Raw genomic sequence first — 16,162 nt, 5'->3', positions numbered from 1 at the left:
ACAACCGGGTTCTATACACCTTAAAATGGCTATAGATTACTATTCAGCTGTCTGATGTCTATTTTAATTTTAGCATTTAGCAGTTTATAGCGTTGAAACATGATTTTGCTGAACCTGGCTGTTTTTCAAGTAGTCTAACTCTATAACTCTAACAAGACATATGTCAACAGTTTAGGTGAACAGTTTTAGGAGGGGTGTGCAGAGGAATCTTCAATACCCTAGTGAGGAGTAACTAATCTTTGTGTCCCACCCTGTGAGTTATAAGTGCATCCCCACTGACCGTTTCCTGTCTGTTTCTAGCTTTCTTTGTTGCTCTCTGTCTATTCTAGTTTTTTTGTTTGTTTGTTTGGAACATACATTTTGTTAGGGACGGAGAAAGGCAGGGTATTGACTCAGTCTTGCCTGTGGATGGTGTGAGATGTTCATGAACTAAGTCCCAGTTTCATTTGCACCCTTCAAAGCACAAATGAAATCAAGGCAGTGGAGGAGATGGCACACGGAAGGGGAGTGCACAAATGCCACTGCTCTGCCACAGCTAAAATGTGAGTGGCCAAGCTTTGCTGTATCAGTTTCAGCCAAATACAGATGTGTTTTTAATCTCTGAAGTATACATTTTCTCAGGGATTTGAAGGTCAGTCATAAAAATGATCCGTTCACATGTTGCTTTTGCATTCTTCTTTGTAGCATCAGATCACTGTTAATACTGTACTTGCAAAATTTCCGAATATTTGGCCAAAGGCGCAAGGCTCTCCTCCTTGGGGTAGTTGCATGCATTTACAAAGAAAGGAACCAGGAAGCATGTGGCGGGGGAGGGGGGGAGGCTGTAACTGCAAGGTTTACGCAGTGCCTTTCCCCAATTCTGTCCAGATCGCCCCTGCTTATCTCACACTTTGCTGAATTCTGCACAGCAGGGTGGGTAGAAGGATAAAGTTACAAGCAGGACCTGTATTTGTTTTTGTTTAGTGAAACCAAAAGCTTTAATATTCTTTTTATGAACTCTTTGTGAATGACAGTGACATGACCAAGAGATACGAAGAGCTCTGCAAGAATCTTCACTATCTGAAAGTGGGAGGGGAAGCCAGGGAGCGTATTTTATGTGTATATGTATATTTTTAAAGTTGCATATAACCCATGTCTCCACCCTCTGTAAGAAAGACTAAAATCAATCAGAAGAAGAAAACTTGATACACAGGATTCTGTATGCCTGCCAAGTACTGGAGTAAAGAACGACATTTAACTGAAAAGACACCAACCAACCATTAGATTCCTATGGTTGAATACACACCAGATCCTGCACGCCTATATTTCACGTCAAAAATTGCTCCCTGAAGTGCAAACTGACTTCAATTTTGAGTAAAATTTAGCATTCAGATTTATAGCTACCTTGAAAACTAAGAGCTTATTTGTATCATATGAACCTGAACAGATTCTTAATTTTACCAGCCAGGTTGCACATGGAGAATCTGTTTGGTTGTTGTTGTTGTTGTTTCTGATGTAGATTTTCCAAAATGGGAAATGGTATGAGAATCTTGCCATATTATGGTATAAGTTTAAAAGCCAACGCTTCTCAGAAGAGATCTTAGTATATCTTAGAAAGGTCTTATGTTTTCTCCTGCCCCCCTGCAAGTCTAGTCTGCGAAGAGACACTGGCCCTTCAAGGGGTCTCTCCGTGTCTACAACGCCTGCAAGGAACTCCTCCTGCTTATTCTAGTGGGCAAAAGTCATCTTTGTTTGCGTCAAAGAAAAGGTCGGAATGAACTAGGGTGAGCCTTTCATTTTAAGAAGAGCTAAAGTCTGGGGCGTTTTTAATGTTTTAATCTCCGTTTAATAGGTTTCTGTTACAAGAAGAAAATTGATAACATTTTTACCTCAGCAAACTGCCAGCAAACTGGCTCTGCTCTAATCCCACATTTATAGTGATTTATATTCTCCGTGGCAATGTGCTGTAACCTCAGAGTGATACCACTGTGGTGTGGATTGACTGCATTCCAAATGCTGGAATCACATACATAATGTTTTTACTTTTAAATAATATTCAGACACCAGAATAAATACCATATGTGCACCGATGCTGGGTACAACAGAACCTTGTCGTGTGTGTATGGGCTGGGGGGAGGAGTGGAGAACATTCTTTGTTTCTGATTCCTGTTTGAAGTAAGTATGCAAAAGGTAAATATGTACATTGACAGCATTTTGAGAAGGCTGTGGGAATTATACAATTTCTGGAGATGCAGCATTTACAACTAAACTGATTGGCCTGCGTTGCCACAATCCCTCTCACTGGCCAGGACTGCGATCTGACATTTCCAGGGTAGGATCTAGCTGTTGTATTTTATGTCTGTGGCATGCTGTAGCTAAAGGACCTCTGCTGAAGCAAAATGACCTTCACGAGAATTCGTCATACGCACCGTGAGACTAACATGCTGATGACATTGAAACAGAGAGAGTAACACACTTGATCATGGGGAAGGACGGATGGACTGGAAAGGCATGATTCAGTGTGGGGGCAATGTCATGCGATGCCACAAAAGTGGAGTTTAGGTGGCCTGACATCATCAAAATACAGATAATCAATCTCTCCAGCTTCACTTTTTCCCACATGATGTTGAAGATTTAAAAGTTTCATAAAGTTTAGAAATACCTCCCAAGTCATGCATCTTTGCATTTTTGTTTTTATCCATCTTGGTTGGAGTCCTAATCCACTTAGACATATTTTTAAAATAGACATGGTAGAATGCCTTTCATATTTGTACATCTGTAACAAGCTCCAACAAGTCAATCCCCATTTGCTTCTTGGGGAAGCATTTCCAATCCAGGTTTGTATGATTACCATTGGCTGAGCTGTACTGAATTAGTGCTCATAACATTTTTATAATATTTTATACATGATGAAACCCTGGGCATTGAAATTGATGGCTTCCCTACCCCTTTACATCCCTATCCCCACCCAGTTTTTGCATGGTTTGCCCAGAATATATAGTGTGAGATTAATGTGTGAGTAATACATCATCATGTATCTCTGACATTCTGTCTGGCACAGGACACGGTTGGGTAAGTAGGGCCTCCCCTGCAGGAGTGTTCCCGACCATTACAAAAATATGGAGAAGTCTCTTTTTGCAATTGGGAGGTTAGGAGATAAACAAGGACCTTCTAACGTGGTGTCCCTCTTTTTCAGCTTTTCGGATGATCCCTTACCCCTTGGAAAAGGGGCACCTGTTTTACCCTTACCCCATCTGCACAGAAACAGCAGACCGAGAGCTGCTGCCGTGTGAGTGTCATCTTTTTCCCAGTCCTCTCTCTGCAGCCCGTGAGGGCGGCATGGCCAGAGGGGGTGGTGGGAAGAGGTGGGAATGATAAATGCCTATAATGTTCTTTGTCTTTTATTGCTTTGCTTTCTTCCCAACCCCTGCTCTTGTTTGATAGCATATGTATTAAAGTGAGTTATGCGAGTGGGTTTGGCTTCAAGCGCTCCAAATTTATCAAAGGGAAAGATGCCAAAAGACTGAAATAGAGATGGAAGAAGCATTGTGTGCCTATGGGCCTGTGCCCAGAGACCCCCGGTTTGGGGCAGATTTTCCCCTGCACCAGCCCCTCCTAGGGGGTTCTGTCAGAGGAGGCCTGCATGGACTGGAGCTCAGAGAGCAAGTGCTGACTTCAGAGGGAGCTGCGGGAGGGAGGGCAGCGCCGGGGTGCTGGCCTGACTGGGCGGGCCACGGGCGGGGCGGGGTGTCGTCCTTGCTGGGTGCTGTGATGCAGGGCTCCTGGCCGGAGGGGCTGGTGCGGGGCCTGTGCGGGGCCGGTGCGGGGCCTCTCGTGGACTGCACATAATGAGTTGGCGTAACATGTGCAGAGCACACGTGCAGCCTCAGCACACACGAGGCAAGCCCTGTCCTCGAGAACCTCACAAGCTAGCCGCCTAATGGCCCCGACCACATGTGGAAAATATTATTTCGGTTTTCTGCAATACAACATTGTTTTGACAATTCCGCCTAAATAGTGATTATCAGATCAGACTGCGTGTACAGCTCGTATCCAGGCTCCTGACTGGTCCTGACGGGGACATAGTTTTCTTCCTCAGATAATAAGCTCCACACTTTGACTATTTCTCTGTTCCCTGTCCTCACTCCCGCCTCATCTTCCCTGTTACCAGCCCGCCCCGGTTATACGAAGGTCTGGTCACTATGACATAGTTGACTCGGAGAAATAGTGGGACTTGGGAGCCCGGCGAGCACAGGGAGTATTCAGATGCCAGCACCATGGAGCCAATCACAGGGCTCCAGTGTGATAGCATCCGGGTCAAAGGCCAAACTGTGCTCGTGAGAGGGAGGCAGCAGGAGATGCGTCCTCACTTGCCGAGCTGCCAGTCAGAACGAATGTGCGAGATGTTCCATGGGGAACTGAGAGAGTTCAGTGACATTCTCCTCATTGTCTGAGCTTTATTGTTTAAGAAACAAAAAGGCTTTGGTGCCTCACACAGCATGTTTTCTTTCAGACATCCGTGCTATGGGCCATAGTTTACCTTTTGACTCTCTCTTCAGGGAGAGGGGCCTGCTGAAGTTTCAGTTTTCTGCTAAGACAGTTTTCCGAAAAGCACAGTGTTTTTAAATGTTTTAATTGAGTCCCACGAAGTCTCCATGGAGATAGATTAGCTATCAGAACAAGATTACAGAGTTCTCACAAGAAAAACTACATCAGGATCATCTTTAGGAGCCTGAAATAGAAGAATTGTGGCTCCCTTGGATGTAAGTGACGGCAGTGGTTCAAGCCTGCGTCCCTGCAGATCCTTCCTGAGGTAGGAGGGAGGCCATGGGCAGGCTGGCTGTCTGCAGTGCAGCCTCTAAGTGGCCCATTAAAAGGAGACATTTTGTCACATTCGGTCCCGAGAGCAGTTGCACCACGTGTTTGATTCCTGTTGGGCCAAGTCACCTGGATTCGGGTAGGCACGCCCTCCTGGGCTGCATCCTCTCCTGAGCCTGTCCCCTCGCCTTGAGCAGTGCGGCTGGCCCTGAGCAACAGGGACTGCGTGTCTGAGGAGGAGCATCTGGATCCTGTATTTCCCAAGAGTGGCCCTTTCAGTCAGAGTGGTGATGGTGCTCACCTGCAGCTTCCCAGCTCATCTCCGCAGCTTCCAGGCCCTAACTGGCCCTTTCTGCACTGGTCAAAGCACAGCCCATCCCACTGCAGTCGCAGGCAGCCACTTCCTGAACAGAACGGAGGAGTTGATTCTCTTGGCTTTTTTGTGTTAGAGCTTTTTGATTATCCTCAAACCCAATGTTTGAAGCTTGAAAGTCGCGACAGGCACTCTAAAGAAGCACCTGGTTTTTTGTCTTGTTTGGGGTGATGGTTGGAAGTATATTTATCAAGAGTCTCCTGCAGTTGGCCTTGACCCTCAACCATGCAGGGTGAATAGGCCAGCATGTGAGGTTTTTGTTAAATGTCTCTGTCAGGGTAGTATCCTCCACTGACATTTTTAAAATGTGCCAAAAAAAAAAAAAAAAAAAAAAAAACAAGGTAAGCTAACTTTGCCTGCTTATGATGATATGGCAAAATGCAGAAAGATGAAAATATAGGCCAGGGATTTTTTTCCCCCCAGTACATTTGGTTTGGGATTTTTATAGGTGTCATACAGTGAGTGTATGTTTGGTTCTTTTGTGGAGAAACATTATGTATTAGGCATGGAGGATGCGACCCTTCCTGTCTGGGTGTGTGCCATCACGTGCAGCCTCTAGTTAGAGCCCTGAAGGTTGGTCATGCACTTGGGAGAGCCAGTCAGGCTGGGTCGGATGTTGGCTGTGGTTTGCCAAGTGTCCTGCCTTTTTCATTTCCAACAGGAAAAGCTGAATCTGCAACGAATCCACCCCACCCTACAGAAATTCCCCAGGAATGCACTTCCCAGGGCCCTTATAGTTCCCTCTTGGTCTTCTCCACAGCTTTCCATGAAGTCTCAGTTTACCCAAAGAAGGAGCTCCCCTTCTTCATTCTCTTCACTGCTGGATTGTGTTCCTTCACAGCCATGCTGGCTCTCCTGACACATCAGTTCCCGGAACTCATGGGAGTCTTCGCAAAGGCCGTGAGTGTTTGCCAAGAGGGAGGCCTCCTGGGACACACAGGGAAAGCCAGAGGGGGCAGCCTAGGAGAAACTGCGCACTGTCGCACAGAGAGCGTTTGCAAACCGTTCACTGTTCACTATCACCGTGAAACCAAAGAGTTAAGGGTCAAGGGATAAAATGTGGGTTGTTCATGCATGCCTTGCCTCATTTCACCAAGCAAATTCTCAACAGTTAAAGAAAAAATCTCAAAATCCAAAAGGGTGGATGAAGTAATGTACAGAATGTTAGCAAATGAGGAGTGTGTGGGGAGTTGTTTAGTTTTGTACAAACCGAATGTGTCGCTATTTCTTTGGCTACCAAAGGGGCTTTCCTTCATGAGGAGGAGATGTGTGACAATTTAAATAGTTTGTTAAATGGCTACAGCCTTTAGCTCATTTAGGAAATGAACTGAGAGGGTGTGAAAGGCCTCAGAAATATGTTTCGTGACAATTAGATATGAGCAAATCCAATGAGAGTCTCTAAGGGTGGATGGAGAGGGGAGTTAGTAAGAAGCCATCTGCATGGATAGCACAGAGCCTTTGCCCCAGATTGAAAACTGACCGTTTCAGCCTGGCCATGCAGTGAGGGCAAGCGCACCGATGTGGCCATAGCTGAGTCTTTTTTTTTTTTAAGATTTATTTATTTTTATTGCAAAGTCAAATATACAGAGAGGAGGTGAGACAGAGAGGAAGATCTTCTGTCTGATGATTCACTCCCCAAGTGACCACAACTGCCGGTGCTGTGCTGAAGCCGGGAACCAGGAACTTCTTTCCGGGTCTCCCATGCGGGTGCAGGATCCCCAGGCCTTGGGCCATCCTCGACTGCTTTCCCAGGCCAAAAGCAAGGAGCTGGTTGGGAAGTGGAGCTGCCGGGATTAGAACCGGCGCCCATATGGGATCCCAGCGTGTTCAGGGCGAGGACTTTAGCCTCTAGGCCACAGCGCCGGGCCCCATAACTGAGTCTTAAACAAAAAGAATATGGAAGAGAATTACCAGTTGCTTCCCTGGAATTCCATTCAGATTTCAAGGTGAGTGGACTCAGAAAGGATCATTTCTAACTTGGTTGGGTTGATTTAATCCCTTTCCAGATGATTGACATTTTCTGCTCGGCAGAGTTCAGGGACTGGAATTGCAAGAGTGTTTTCATGCATGTTGAAGATGAACTGGGAATTCCACCGGCTCCTCAGTCTCCACATTTCCAAAATTGAGCTCATCATCCTTGCCCCCTCTCCGCCCCCAACCAGCACCCAAGCTGCTCCTCCTCAGGTTTCCTGACTTCTACCAGTGGCCCTGCCATCTCTTCAGTTACTCAAGCCAGCATCTCAGCAGCCCTCCCTCGTTTCCTGCCTCCCATCCCTCTTGGCCTTCGCAGTCTGTCGGTTCTAACCTTCTAGCAGCCAGGCGTTCTGCCAGTGTGATTTGCCTCTTCCTTTTCTCCATGTCTCACCACAGCAGCTCTCTTAAGCTAGGTCCTTGTTGTTCCTTTTATAGGCTCCTGCAATGGGCTGAACTGCTCTCCCAGCTCCTAGTCTTACTCTTTGCCAATCTTTCTCCTCCATACTGACAGAAGAATGGCCTTTCTATATTGAAAATCTAAGCACGTCACTTCCCTGCTTGAATATCTCCAATGGTTTCCTACCCATTTCAGGACAAAGTGCAGATGGTTAGCACGGCATCCAGAGCCTTTGACCGTCTGCTCTTGCTAGCCTCTTCTGCCTCCTCTGTCCCAACTCAGACACTGCTCTTTGCTCCTGATGAGTTGCTCACCATCCACAGGTGCACCGGATAGATGCTCGCACACCTGAGTGCGTTTGCATGCGCTCTTTGCACACAGTGTTCTTCTTTGTCACTGGCTGCATTGTCACTCCACTAACACCTGTTCACTTTTCTATGCTCAGCGTTCTTTAGATTTCTCCTGAGCTGAGTTAGATATCACACTGTGATTCCACAGTATTCCATGGATGCCTATATCATCACATTTATTATGCTGTATGATGAGTGTTGAAAACTTGCCTGTCCATCTGTAGAATGTGAGCTCCTTGAGAGCAGGGCTGTGTCTTCCTCATCAGTGTATCCCCAAAGCTTTGCACAGTGCCTCCTGTGTAGGTTTTCAATAAACGATTAAAAAAAATAAATGGTAGTGGTCTCTGCAGAGATAATCGATGTAAAATCAGACCTGCTTCTGCACCCCTTTTCTCCCTTTGCACTTACAGTCATGCATTCTTAGAGGTGAAAGGGACTGTAAACAAATTGCCTTCAACAGTGACACCCAGCAGAGGCCATTCAGACCCATCTTGAATCCTTTTAGTGATTTGGAGCTCACTTCCATAACAGCAAAGCCCATTCAATTGTTGAATCACTCAGAATTCTCCCTGTCATTACTAAAATGTGTCTTCTTTCATTTCCACTCATTATTTTTATCTTGCCAAACAATCCTACTTTCTCTTTAAAATTCTTAAAACAGCTCATTTCTCTGTGCCCCCCTTCTCTTTTTCCAGCCTGATTATTTTAAATATCCTTAAGTCTACTTTACATATTAGGTTTCCAAATTCAGTATCACTGAGGTTGCCACCTTGCTTGTTGCTTAGTTTATGGAGACACACTATTCATTATCCTAGTCTGAGTAAAAGTAGTTATTAAAACCCTGAGCATGTTAGATGTGACCTTCATAAAATTTTGATAATAATATATGTACATTAGATAATCACTGTCCCACCTTGTTTCTCTCTTAAGCATGTTTTTGAATATTTTTGTCAAAGAATGTCATTGGGCCATTTGTGATCTAGGATCAGTGCATTGATTCACAGCTTCTAGCATGCATAGAATTCACGTGGTCGTGCCACCAGCAATTCAGAATTCTGAGTGTTCCCTTCCAAAGACATCAATGTCACCAATCCTTTGAGCAACTGTTTGCAGCCAAGTGGTAGCTGGCTGAGCTGCTCAGCAAGGCAGCTTCTACAGGGTTAATGCCTGCTGCCATTTATGACTGGCTTGGTCCAGGGTGCCACATGGGCCCCTCAGTTGTCGAAGGCTCAGCTTTTGGAACAGGGCTGAGAACCACCACATGAATGAGCTGGCTGACTGCCCGAGACTTCCTTAATCAGCAAGGGCAGTGGGAGGTGATGGGCTTGTACACAAACTATGACTGGCTGTGCTCCAGATGCAGGAAAGGTGTTCTGGCTAAGGATGCTCACCAAGAGGCTGATCTCGGTTCATGTTTCCAAGACTGTTTTTGGTTTTTCAGGCTAGAAGCAAATGATTTTATAAAATAAAAATATTTGCCTTCAGGGGCCACATGTTTCCTATATATGTGTTAGCTTGATCAGTTGTCCATGATCTTCAAGCGTTGTTTAAAGAAGTTTGTTTTTAAACCTCTGTCTGGAGGAACACATTTATCTTGCCCTCTGTTGGGGTCTAGCGGTCTCCAGAAGGTCTGGTGAGACCTGGTGGGGAAGGAAGATGGATGGCCTGAGAGAGACAAGCCCCTCCCCACCCCCACCCCCGGGGCTTCTCCAGCATCCTTTCCACTGTCACTTGCATCAAGTCCACCCTGCACCCCACAGGTTATCACAGCTGCCCAAAAGGCCATTTGCAGCTTGTGAAAATGATTTTCTCAGCCTTCTGAGATAATGTCCCTGGGATAATGACTTTGAGTAGATGCAGGGAGATTGCACTGCCACCCCGCCAGGCTGCGCAGCTTGGGAACTCGGCCACATGTTTACGTGTTGGTCTGCAGCCAGCAAGGCATCCCACAGTGAGGGAAGAATTGCTGAAAGACAGTCCAAGGAGGGGCTTCATGGCCTGCCCTGCTCCCATGTGATGGACCTTAATGTCTTAAGACTACCTCTTCCTAGAATGTTTAGCCACCTAGGTAGATAAGGTTGCTCATAAATAAGTTATGCCAGGCTCACTCCTCACTGAGTGTGGGAAGATCTCCCAGGCTGACCTTCTGTTCTGAAAGGCCCTGTTTTTTAACCCCTCTGGTGCCTCTCCTTCCAGAGCCTGAGCCCCCTGACTTTTGACTGTCACCTTCACTTATAGGCCCTGACCTCTTTGAAGTCTGATATTGATTACAGTGAAATGTTGATTGTTTGATGGCACCAGGGCACCTGGAACACATTCAGATAAGCAGAGGCAACTGGCCATTCAAGCAGCCTGTTGGGAGCCATGACCTTCTTGAAGTAATGGTGGTTCAGGAAGAGGAGGATCGGGCGATTGAAGTCAGTCTCTCTCTGTCTCTGTCTCTCTCTGTCTCTGCCTCTCAGCTGAGTTGCTTTTTCTCACCACATGGCACTGATTGAATTATGGGGCATTTTGGTTAGGGCTGTCTGCCCTCTGAACAGAAGTTTTAGGCATTGAGATAGATGGGCTGTTCCAGGGTTGCCTGGGGTTGCTCATGCAGACTTAACTTTTCAAGCAATAAATTTCTGCCCAATTCCAGAAGTGAAAGTGCCTTTTCTTTCTGTGTATTGGTTGGGTCTTGGGCAAAAACAGTATTGACTAATTTTCAGGTATGTAAGAAAGTACGACTAAGCATAACCAGCAAGGCATGCTCCTGCAAAGTTTCAAAGCTACCACCTGCTGAAAGCGGTGGATGTTCATCTGCTTCTCAAAGGCAAGTGCTCAGGCACCTTGCATCCTCACCACGCTGTCTCCTTTCTCCTCCTGGTGTGGGGTGGGGAGGAGAGCGTGGGGAGACATGCCAAGAAGAAGGCAGCTTATTTGCAGGAGAGCCAGTTAGGCTCTCAAGGATAAAGTTCAAAGGAATCTTTGTCCATTCCCCCCAAGGATGTAGCATTCTAAATGTGAAGGAGAGACATAAATTAGCATTGCATGCACTTTAGGCAAAGGGCCTTAATTCTCTCGCAAAACCCTTGTTGAGAATACCAAGTGCAACACAGGAAAGAAGGCTCCTGTGTATTGTTACCCTGCAGTTATGGGCATCATATAGAGTGAAATTTCCTCTTGATTTGAAGCATCATGGACTTTGTAGGTCAGTGCCCAAAGGAAAGTAAAAACGAAGAAAAAGGACCTTTGTCTTGAATTAACCGTGTAACTTATTCTCTGTTCATTCTGTGTCTCAGGTTGAGGCTCCTGGTGTCCCCACTTTCCAGTGTGGGCGGTCACCCAGACTGAAGACTTGGAATGACACCTGTCACTACCCTGGCACATGTCTCATATTTAGCCATTCCTTTCCCACTCCCTCACAAATTTAGCAGTTCTGAATTTGTTTTTGGTCAGGTCTTTAAGATGTGGTAACTTCATCAGCAAAATCTCTTTGTTTATGGAGTTCTATCTTCCAACACCTGTTGGAATCTCTGGCTTATCCAGACCACTTAAGGACTTATCTCCTCTTTTAGAGTTGAGTATTATGGGCAAATGCTGTAGTTTAATGAGCCATAGCAGTCTCTGATTGTGTGTGTGTTTGAAAGGGACACATGATAGTTATAATACATATACAAATATGTGTATTTACAAGGGGTGAAAGTTCATGGGAAATAGAACCAAAAGATTATTTTGGCCACAAAAAACTTGAAATCCTTGCATCTAAAGTCTTTTAAAGTGCATAAAAAGTGTGTAGTATCAGTTTTTTACTAATACAAATCATTGAATTTCATCTTTCTACAAGCTTTTCTCCCATCCAAGTACTAACCAAGCCCAACCCTGCTTAGCTTTCGAGATCAGACAAAGTCGGGTGCATTCAGGGTGGTATGGCCGTAGACGCTATGAACTTAACTGAAGAACCCATTCTATACATGTTTAATTTTATATTGTATCGAATTGATTTCATTGCTAGGCTTGTTCCACATTTATTATCCTCTGATATGAGGATTTTACAAACACATTCAGTGGCAGATTGAGCAGTAAGTACTCCTTTCTGAATTCAGTGTCTCAGTAATTGTCTCCTAACTGCTTCATGAATGGGACCCAGTTTAGCTCTAAACTGTGGGGAGAGGTAGGCAATCCATCCAGTAGGATGTGCATCCCAAGAAGGTTGTCAAAAACTGCCATCCACCTGACATCCACTTGAGGGCAGGACAACCGTGCTTTTGCTCAAGCATAAACACAGCTATCTGCTCCTTACCTATACCCCAGCCTGGTGCAGGTTCCTCCCAAGCAGATTCTGGTCACTCTGAAACTTGCCCTTTACATATGCCAACTCAACCAAGCTGCACGTCATTTCCCTTGCCTTCCCATTTCTGCTGTGGCTGCCTTTTGTTTTTGTGTTTTGAGCCTGTTAGGCCCACCTAGCTCAAATTTTTCATCCTTATCCTGTTTCTATCTCATGCTTCTCCAACCATCCATTGGGATCTTTCTTGAGAAGTTTTTCCTGATCCTTTCAACATCATTTTTCTGAACTCTTCTGATACTTTGTTCCAGCTTCCGTCTTGTGTGGCTGTTGTGTTGTGGTATAGCTGGCCATTGTTTTGCTCCGCCCAGTCCCTGGTGGCTTTGTCCCCTCCATCTGTGGGCCTTGAGCTCTCTCGCCAGGGAAAGGAGTTGGAAGCATTATCCTCAACTCCTTACTGAGTTTATGTAATTGATGAAAGTGACAGAACAGAAATGGATTCCAAATGAACACTAATCAGTTTCTTTTATGCAAATCTCATACTTGGTGATCAAGCTATAATGTGTCCCAAGACCTTCTCAAGTGTGTGGTCTCAAAAGACCAAAAACAAACAAACAAACAAACAAAAAACATTCCTAAGGTCAGTGAATTTAGGAAACTTGCCTGCCATACCTCTTCATGAAGACCCAGAATCCATGGAATATAAGACTAAGCAGAAGCCTTTTTGACCCTGTTAAATGTTCTCTCTGCTGAACTTGTTTAACGGCAGAGCCACATGCCCCTACATGAATGATGTACACCCTCTGTGTTATCCCTTCTGTGGGAAATTCTGGGTGGGGTAGGCCGAACTGTGCTATGAGCAAGGGATTAGGACAGAGAGTTCTACAGTAGAACCAAGTGTTGGACCATAGCGGGATGATACAGGACAAAGAGACCATCCGTGTATCTTCTCTTCCCAACCTGTAGGGTCTACCCCTCCTGCCACACGCTGTGTGGTTTGTGGAAGGAAGCGGGTTCTTCAGAAATGTGGCAAATGCATCTGAGGCCAGGGGCCTGACTCGTGAAAGGCATAGCTAGGGAGCATCGTTCTCTGCATGAAAAGAGGAAGCAATTTAGTAGCCGAATAAAGATTATCAAAGGGCCATGCCAAGCAACCACCCCCCAGGACAAGGACAAGCCCCTGCAGAGTGGGCAGCCCACAGCCAAGGGGATGCCTGCAGACAAGCAGATGGCTCAGAAATAAACAGGACTGCAAGGGTGCTGGAGAGGCAGCCGGATCCCAGAGCAGTTTACATACAGCAAACCACCTGGCTGAACAGGTGGTCTAGACTGTCACTGTTTCCCCTAAAGTCTTCAGCCCGCTTGCCACCCAGCTGTCATTCCTGTTGGATGACACTGTTCACCTTTGTGGGCAGCCAGCAGATCCCGAAGACGAGTGGGATGACTTGTATACCACGCAGGTCGACTTGCACTGAGTGAGGAGGGCTCTGAGCAGACGCTGCTTCCCTTATCTCCCAGGGCAGGCAGCAGACACTGGAATGCAGCTCTCCCCGTCAAGCCATGTCTCCTGTAGAGGTCAAGATGAGATTGCAACGTCCAAAGGCTTAGTGTTCACGCATGAGTCATAGAGCTGCATCGGGCAGTCCCAAACTGAGTCGCTCCTAACGGCTGTGTCTCTCTGGTTTCGTTACAGTTCCTCAGCACTTTGTTTGCCCCTTTAAACTTTGTCATGGAGAAGGTGGAAAGCATCCTCCCGTCCAGCCTGTGGCACCAGCTCACGCGGATCTGAGGGAGCCCGCCACGCTCACTCACCTCGCCCCACTGGCTGCCTCCTCTCTCCCGTGTCCACTGCTCACGGACCGCGGGAGGGCGCGACGCTGCCAGGGGGAAGCCATCCCAAGACGGCGGAGTGTTCATGGACTGTCCCTTCCATATTAAAGGCTGTTTGGTTGTACACAATTCCTTCATGTTCGGTTCTATTTTATTTTGCCTTCAGAAAAGAAGAAAAAAAAAACATCAAAAATAAACTTTTGTGTATTGCAGCAACCAGTTGTGTGTGCCCATGTCTTATAACTCCTCCGAGTAGTGGCGTCCCAAGCTCAACCTACACGTTTGTTTCATTGGCCAGGGACTCAGATCTTTGAAATACCAAGGTTCTCTTTGATGATGCAACTCTGCCAACCCGAAGAATCCCTACAGTCAGTGACTTGAAACTGGAATTTTGGATTCAAAATTGTTGTTTTTCAACCCAAACTGAGTGTCCTACTAGGCCAAATGCATGAAAAAGGCTTCCAAAATAAATGACAGGAAGCAGGAATGGGGTGTCCCAATTCAGATTCCATTTAGGATGATATACAACTGTCATTCCAGGAATCATTTGTGTTTTGCCATTAGAAAACTATGAGAAGGAAACTTCTGACAACATGCTACCATCCCAACAGTGTGATAAAAACAAACCCCTTTACCAACCTTGCCATCTTTAAAAGTGAATTGATTGATTGGGGGGCAGAAACAGCTCCAATCTGCTGATCCATTTCCCAAATGCCGTAACAGGCAGAATCTGAAACCAGATTATGGGACCTGAATCCAGGTTTCCCATGTGGATGGCAGGGGCCCCAGCCATCACTTGCCACCTCCCAGGATTGGTACAGACAGGAAGACAGGTCAGAAGTGAAGTAGCTGGGACTCCAACCAGGCTCTCCAATCCAGGATGTGGGAGTCCCAGGTGGCCCCTTAACCAGAGCAGCGAATGACTGCCCTGCCATTTTCCTCAGTGCCAACATGATGGAGTTCCAGGGTAATCCTCTGCATGGAAGCACCGGCTACATGGGTGCCAATTTTTGTCCTGGCTGCTCCGCTTCGTTCCAGCTCTGCTTGTAGTCTTGGGAAGCAGCAGAGGATGGACCAAAGCCTTGGGACCTGCACCCATGTGGGAGATCTTTTGGATCAGCTCAGCTCTGCTATTGAAGCCATTTGGAGAGTGAACCAGCACATAGAAAATCTCTGTCTCTCCTCTGTGAAACTCTGCCTTTTAAATAAAAGTAAACCTTTTAAAATGCTTTTCCATACGGGTACTTTATTCTTGTCTTATTTGCATTCTTTGAATAGTTTAGAGATCTAAACTAAAACCATTAGTTTTTTTCACACCTTTAAAAGCTTTGCTCATGATTCATTCCTTGCTGAACATCTGACTTTCCTTTAAGCAAAAGAGAAGAAAATAGATTTGCGTTTCCTATTAGAATTAACAAGGGCCTCTACTTAAAGTCCTAATACAATGCTTTAGAAAAACTGCTGTCCTTTTTACAGGTGGTTTCCCCTGGTATTCAGATTCCTAAAGTTTTTCCACCAGTGTGAAAAGAGGCAGTAGATTAGGAAAGCACCAGGCCATATCTTCCTAGTTAGGCTTCCCATAGGTGCCCAGCTTTCATCCCTGAGCAAAGTCAGGTCAGAGAAAATGTTCAGGTGTACCAGGGCTGTTGATTTTTGTCTTTTTAAAAGTTTTATTATTATTATTATTTTGGTTTGGAAGGCAGAGTTAGAGAGCCCGTCCACCATCTGGTTCACTCCCTAGATCTCAACAGTGACTGGGGCTGGGGCTGGGCCAGGCTGAAGCCTGGAGCCAGGAGATTCTCCCAGGTCTCCACATGGGTGTGGGGCCATAAGCAGGGAAATGGAGCCGCTGGTACTTGAACCGGTGTCTATATGGGGTGAAAGCGCTTCAGGCTGAGGCTCAGCCAACTGCATCATAGTGCTGGCCCCAGGGATTCTTAAGCTTTTGACAGACTTTGCTTTGTACCTGCTTTGTGCTTTTGACTCTAGACCTTCAAGTAATTTCCTAGTGTAAAGTTGAACCCCACTTTTCAATCTCATGAGACTGCTCTTGTGGACTGCTCTGATTGAGTTACATTCTTCCCCTGACACCACCCTTGATGGACAAGATGCTCAGATGTTTTCAGTGAATGACAGGGACAAATAAACTTGTCCATGTTCATAGGAAAAAGATT

The 16,162-nt window shown here is 46.0% G+C and overlaps 1 protein-coding gene across 6 annotated transcripts in view; it reads left to right on the top strand.

Annotated features, from left to right (window-relative positions):
• ST7 (suppression of tumorigenicity 7) overlaps positions 1–14,204 on the top strand; it is a 201,647-nt gene extending 187,443 nt beyond the window's left edge. For 4 of the 6 annotated variants that reach the window (XM_058655026.1, XM_058655028.1, XM_058655029.1 and 1 more), the window contains 3 exons: positions 3,176–3,268; positions 5,931–6,070; positions 7,177–7,814. In XM_058655026.1, the coding sequence (XP_058511009.1) occupies positions 3,176–3,268; positions 5,931–6,070; positions 7,177–7,296 (353 nt within the window). In that variant the 3' untranslated portion in view covers positions 7,297–7,814. Of the gene's footprint in view, positions 1–3,175; positions 3,269–5,930; positions 6,071–7,176; positions 7,815–13,851 lie in introns of those variants that run through there. The other 2 variants (XM_058655027.1, XM_058655030.1) reach the window with 1 other exon arrangement.
• The last annotated feature ends 1,958 nt before the right edge of the window (positions 14,205–16,162 follow it).

Source organism: Ochotona princeps, chromosome 25 (assembly GCF_030435755.1).
Source record: "Ochotona princeps isolate mOchPri1 chromosome 25, mOchPri1.hap1, whole genome shotgun sequence".
Taxonomy (NCBI): domain Eukaryota; kingdom Metazoa; phylum Chordata; class Mammalia; order Lagomorpha; family Ochotonidae; genus Ochotona; species Ochotona princeps.
Note: the sequence above shows the minus strand (reverse complement) of the source record. Positions and strands in the feature narration are given on the sequence as shown.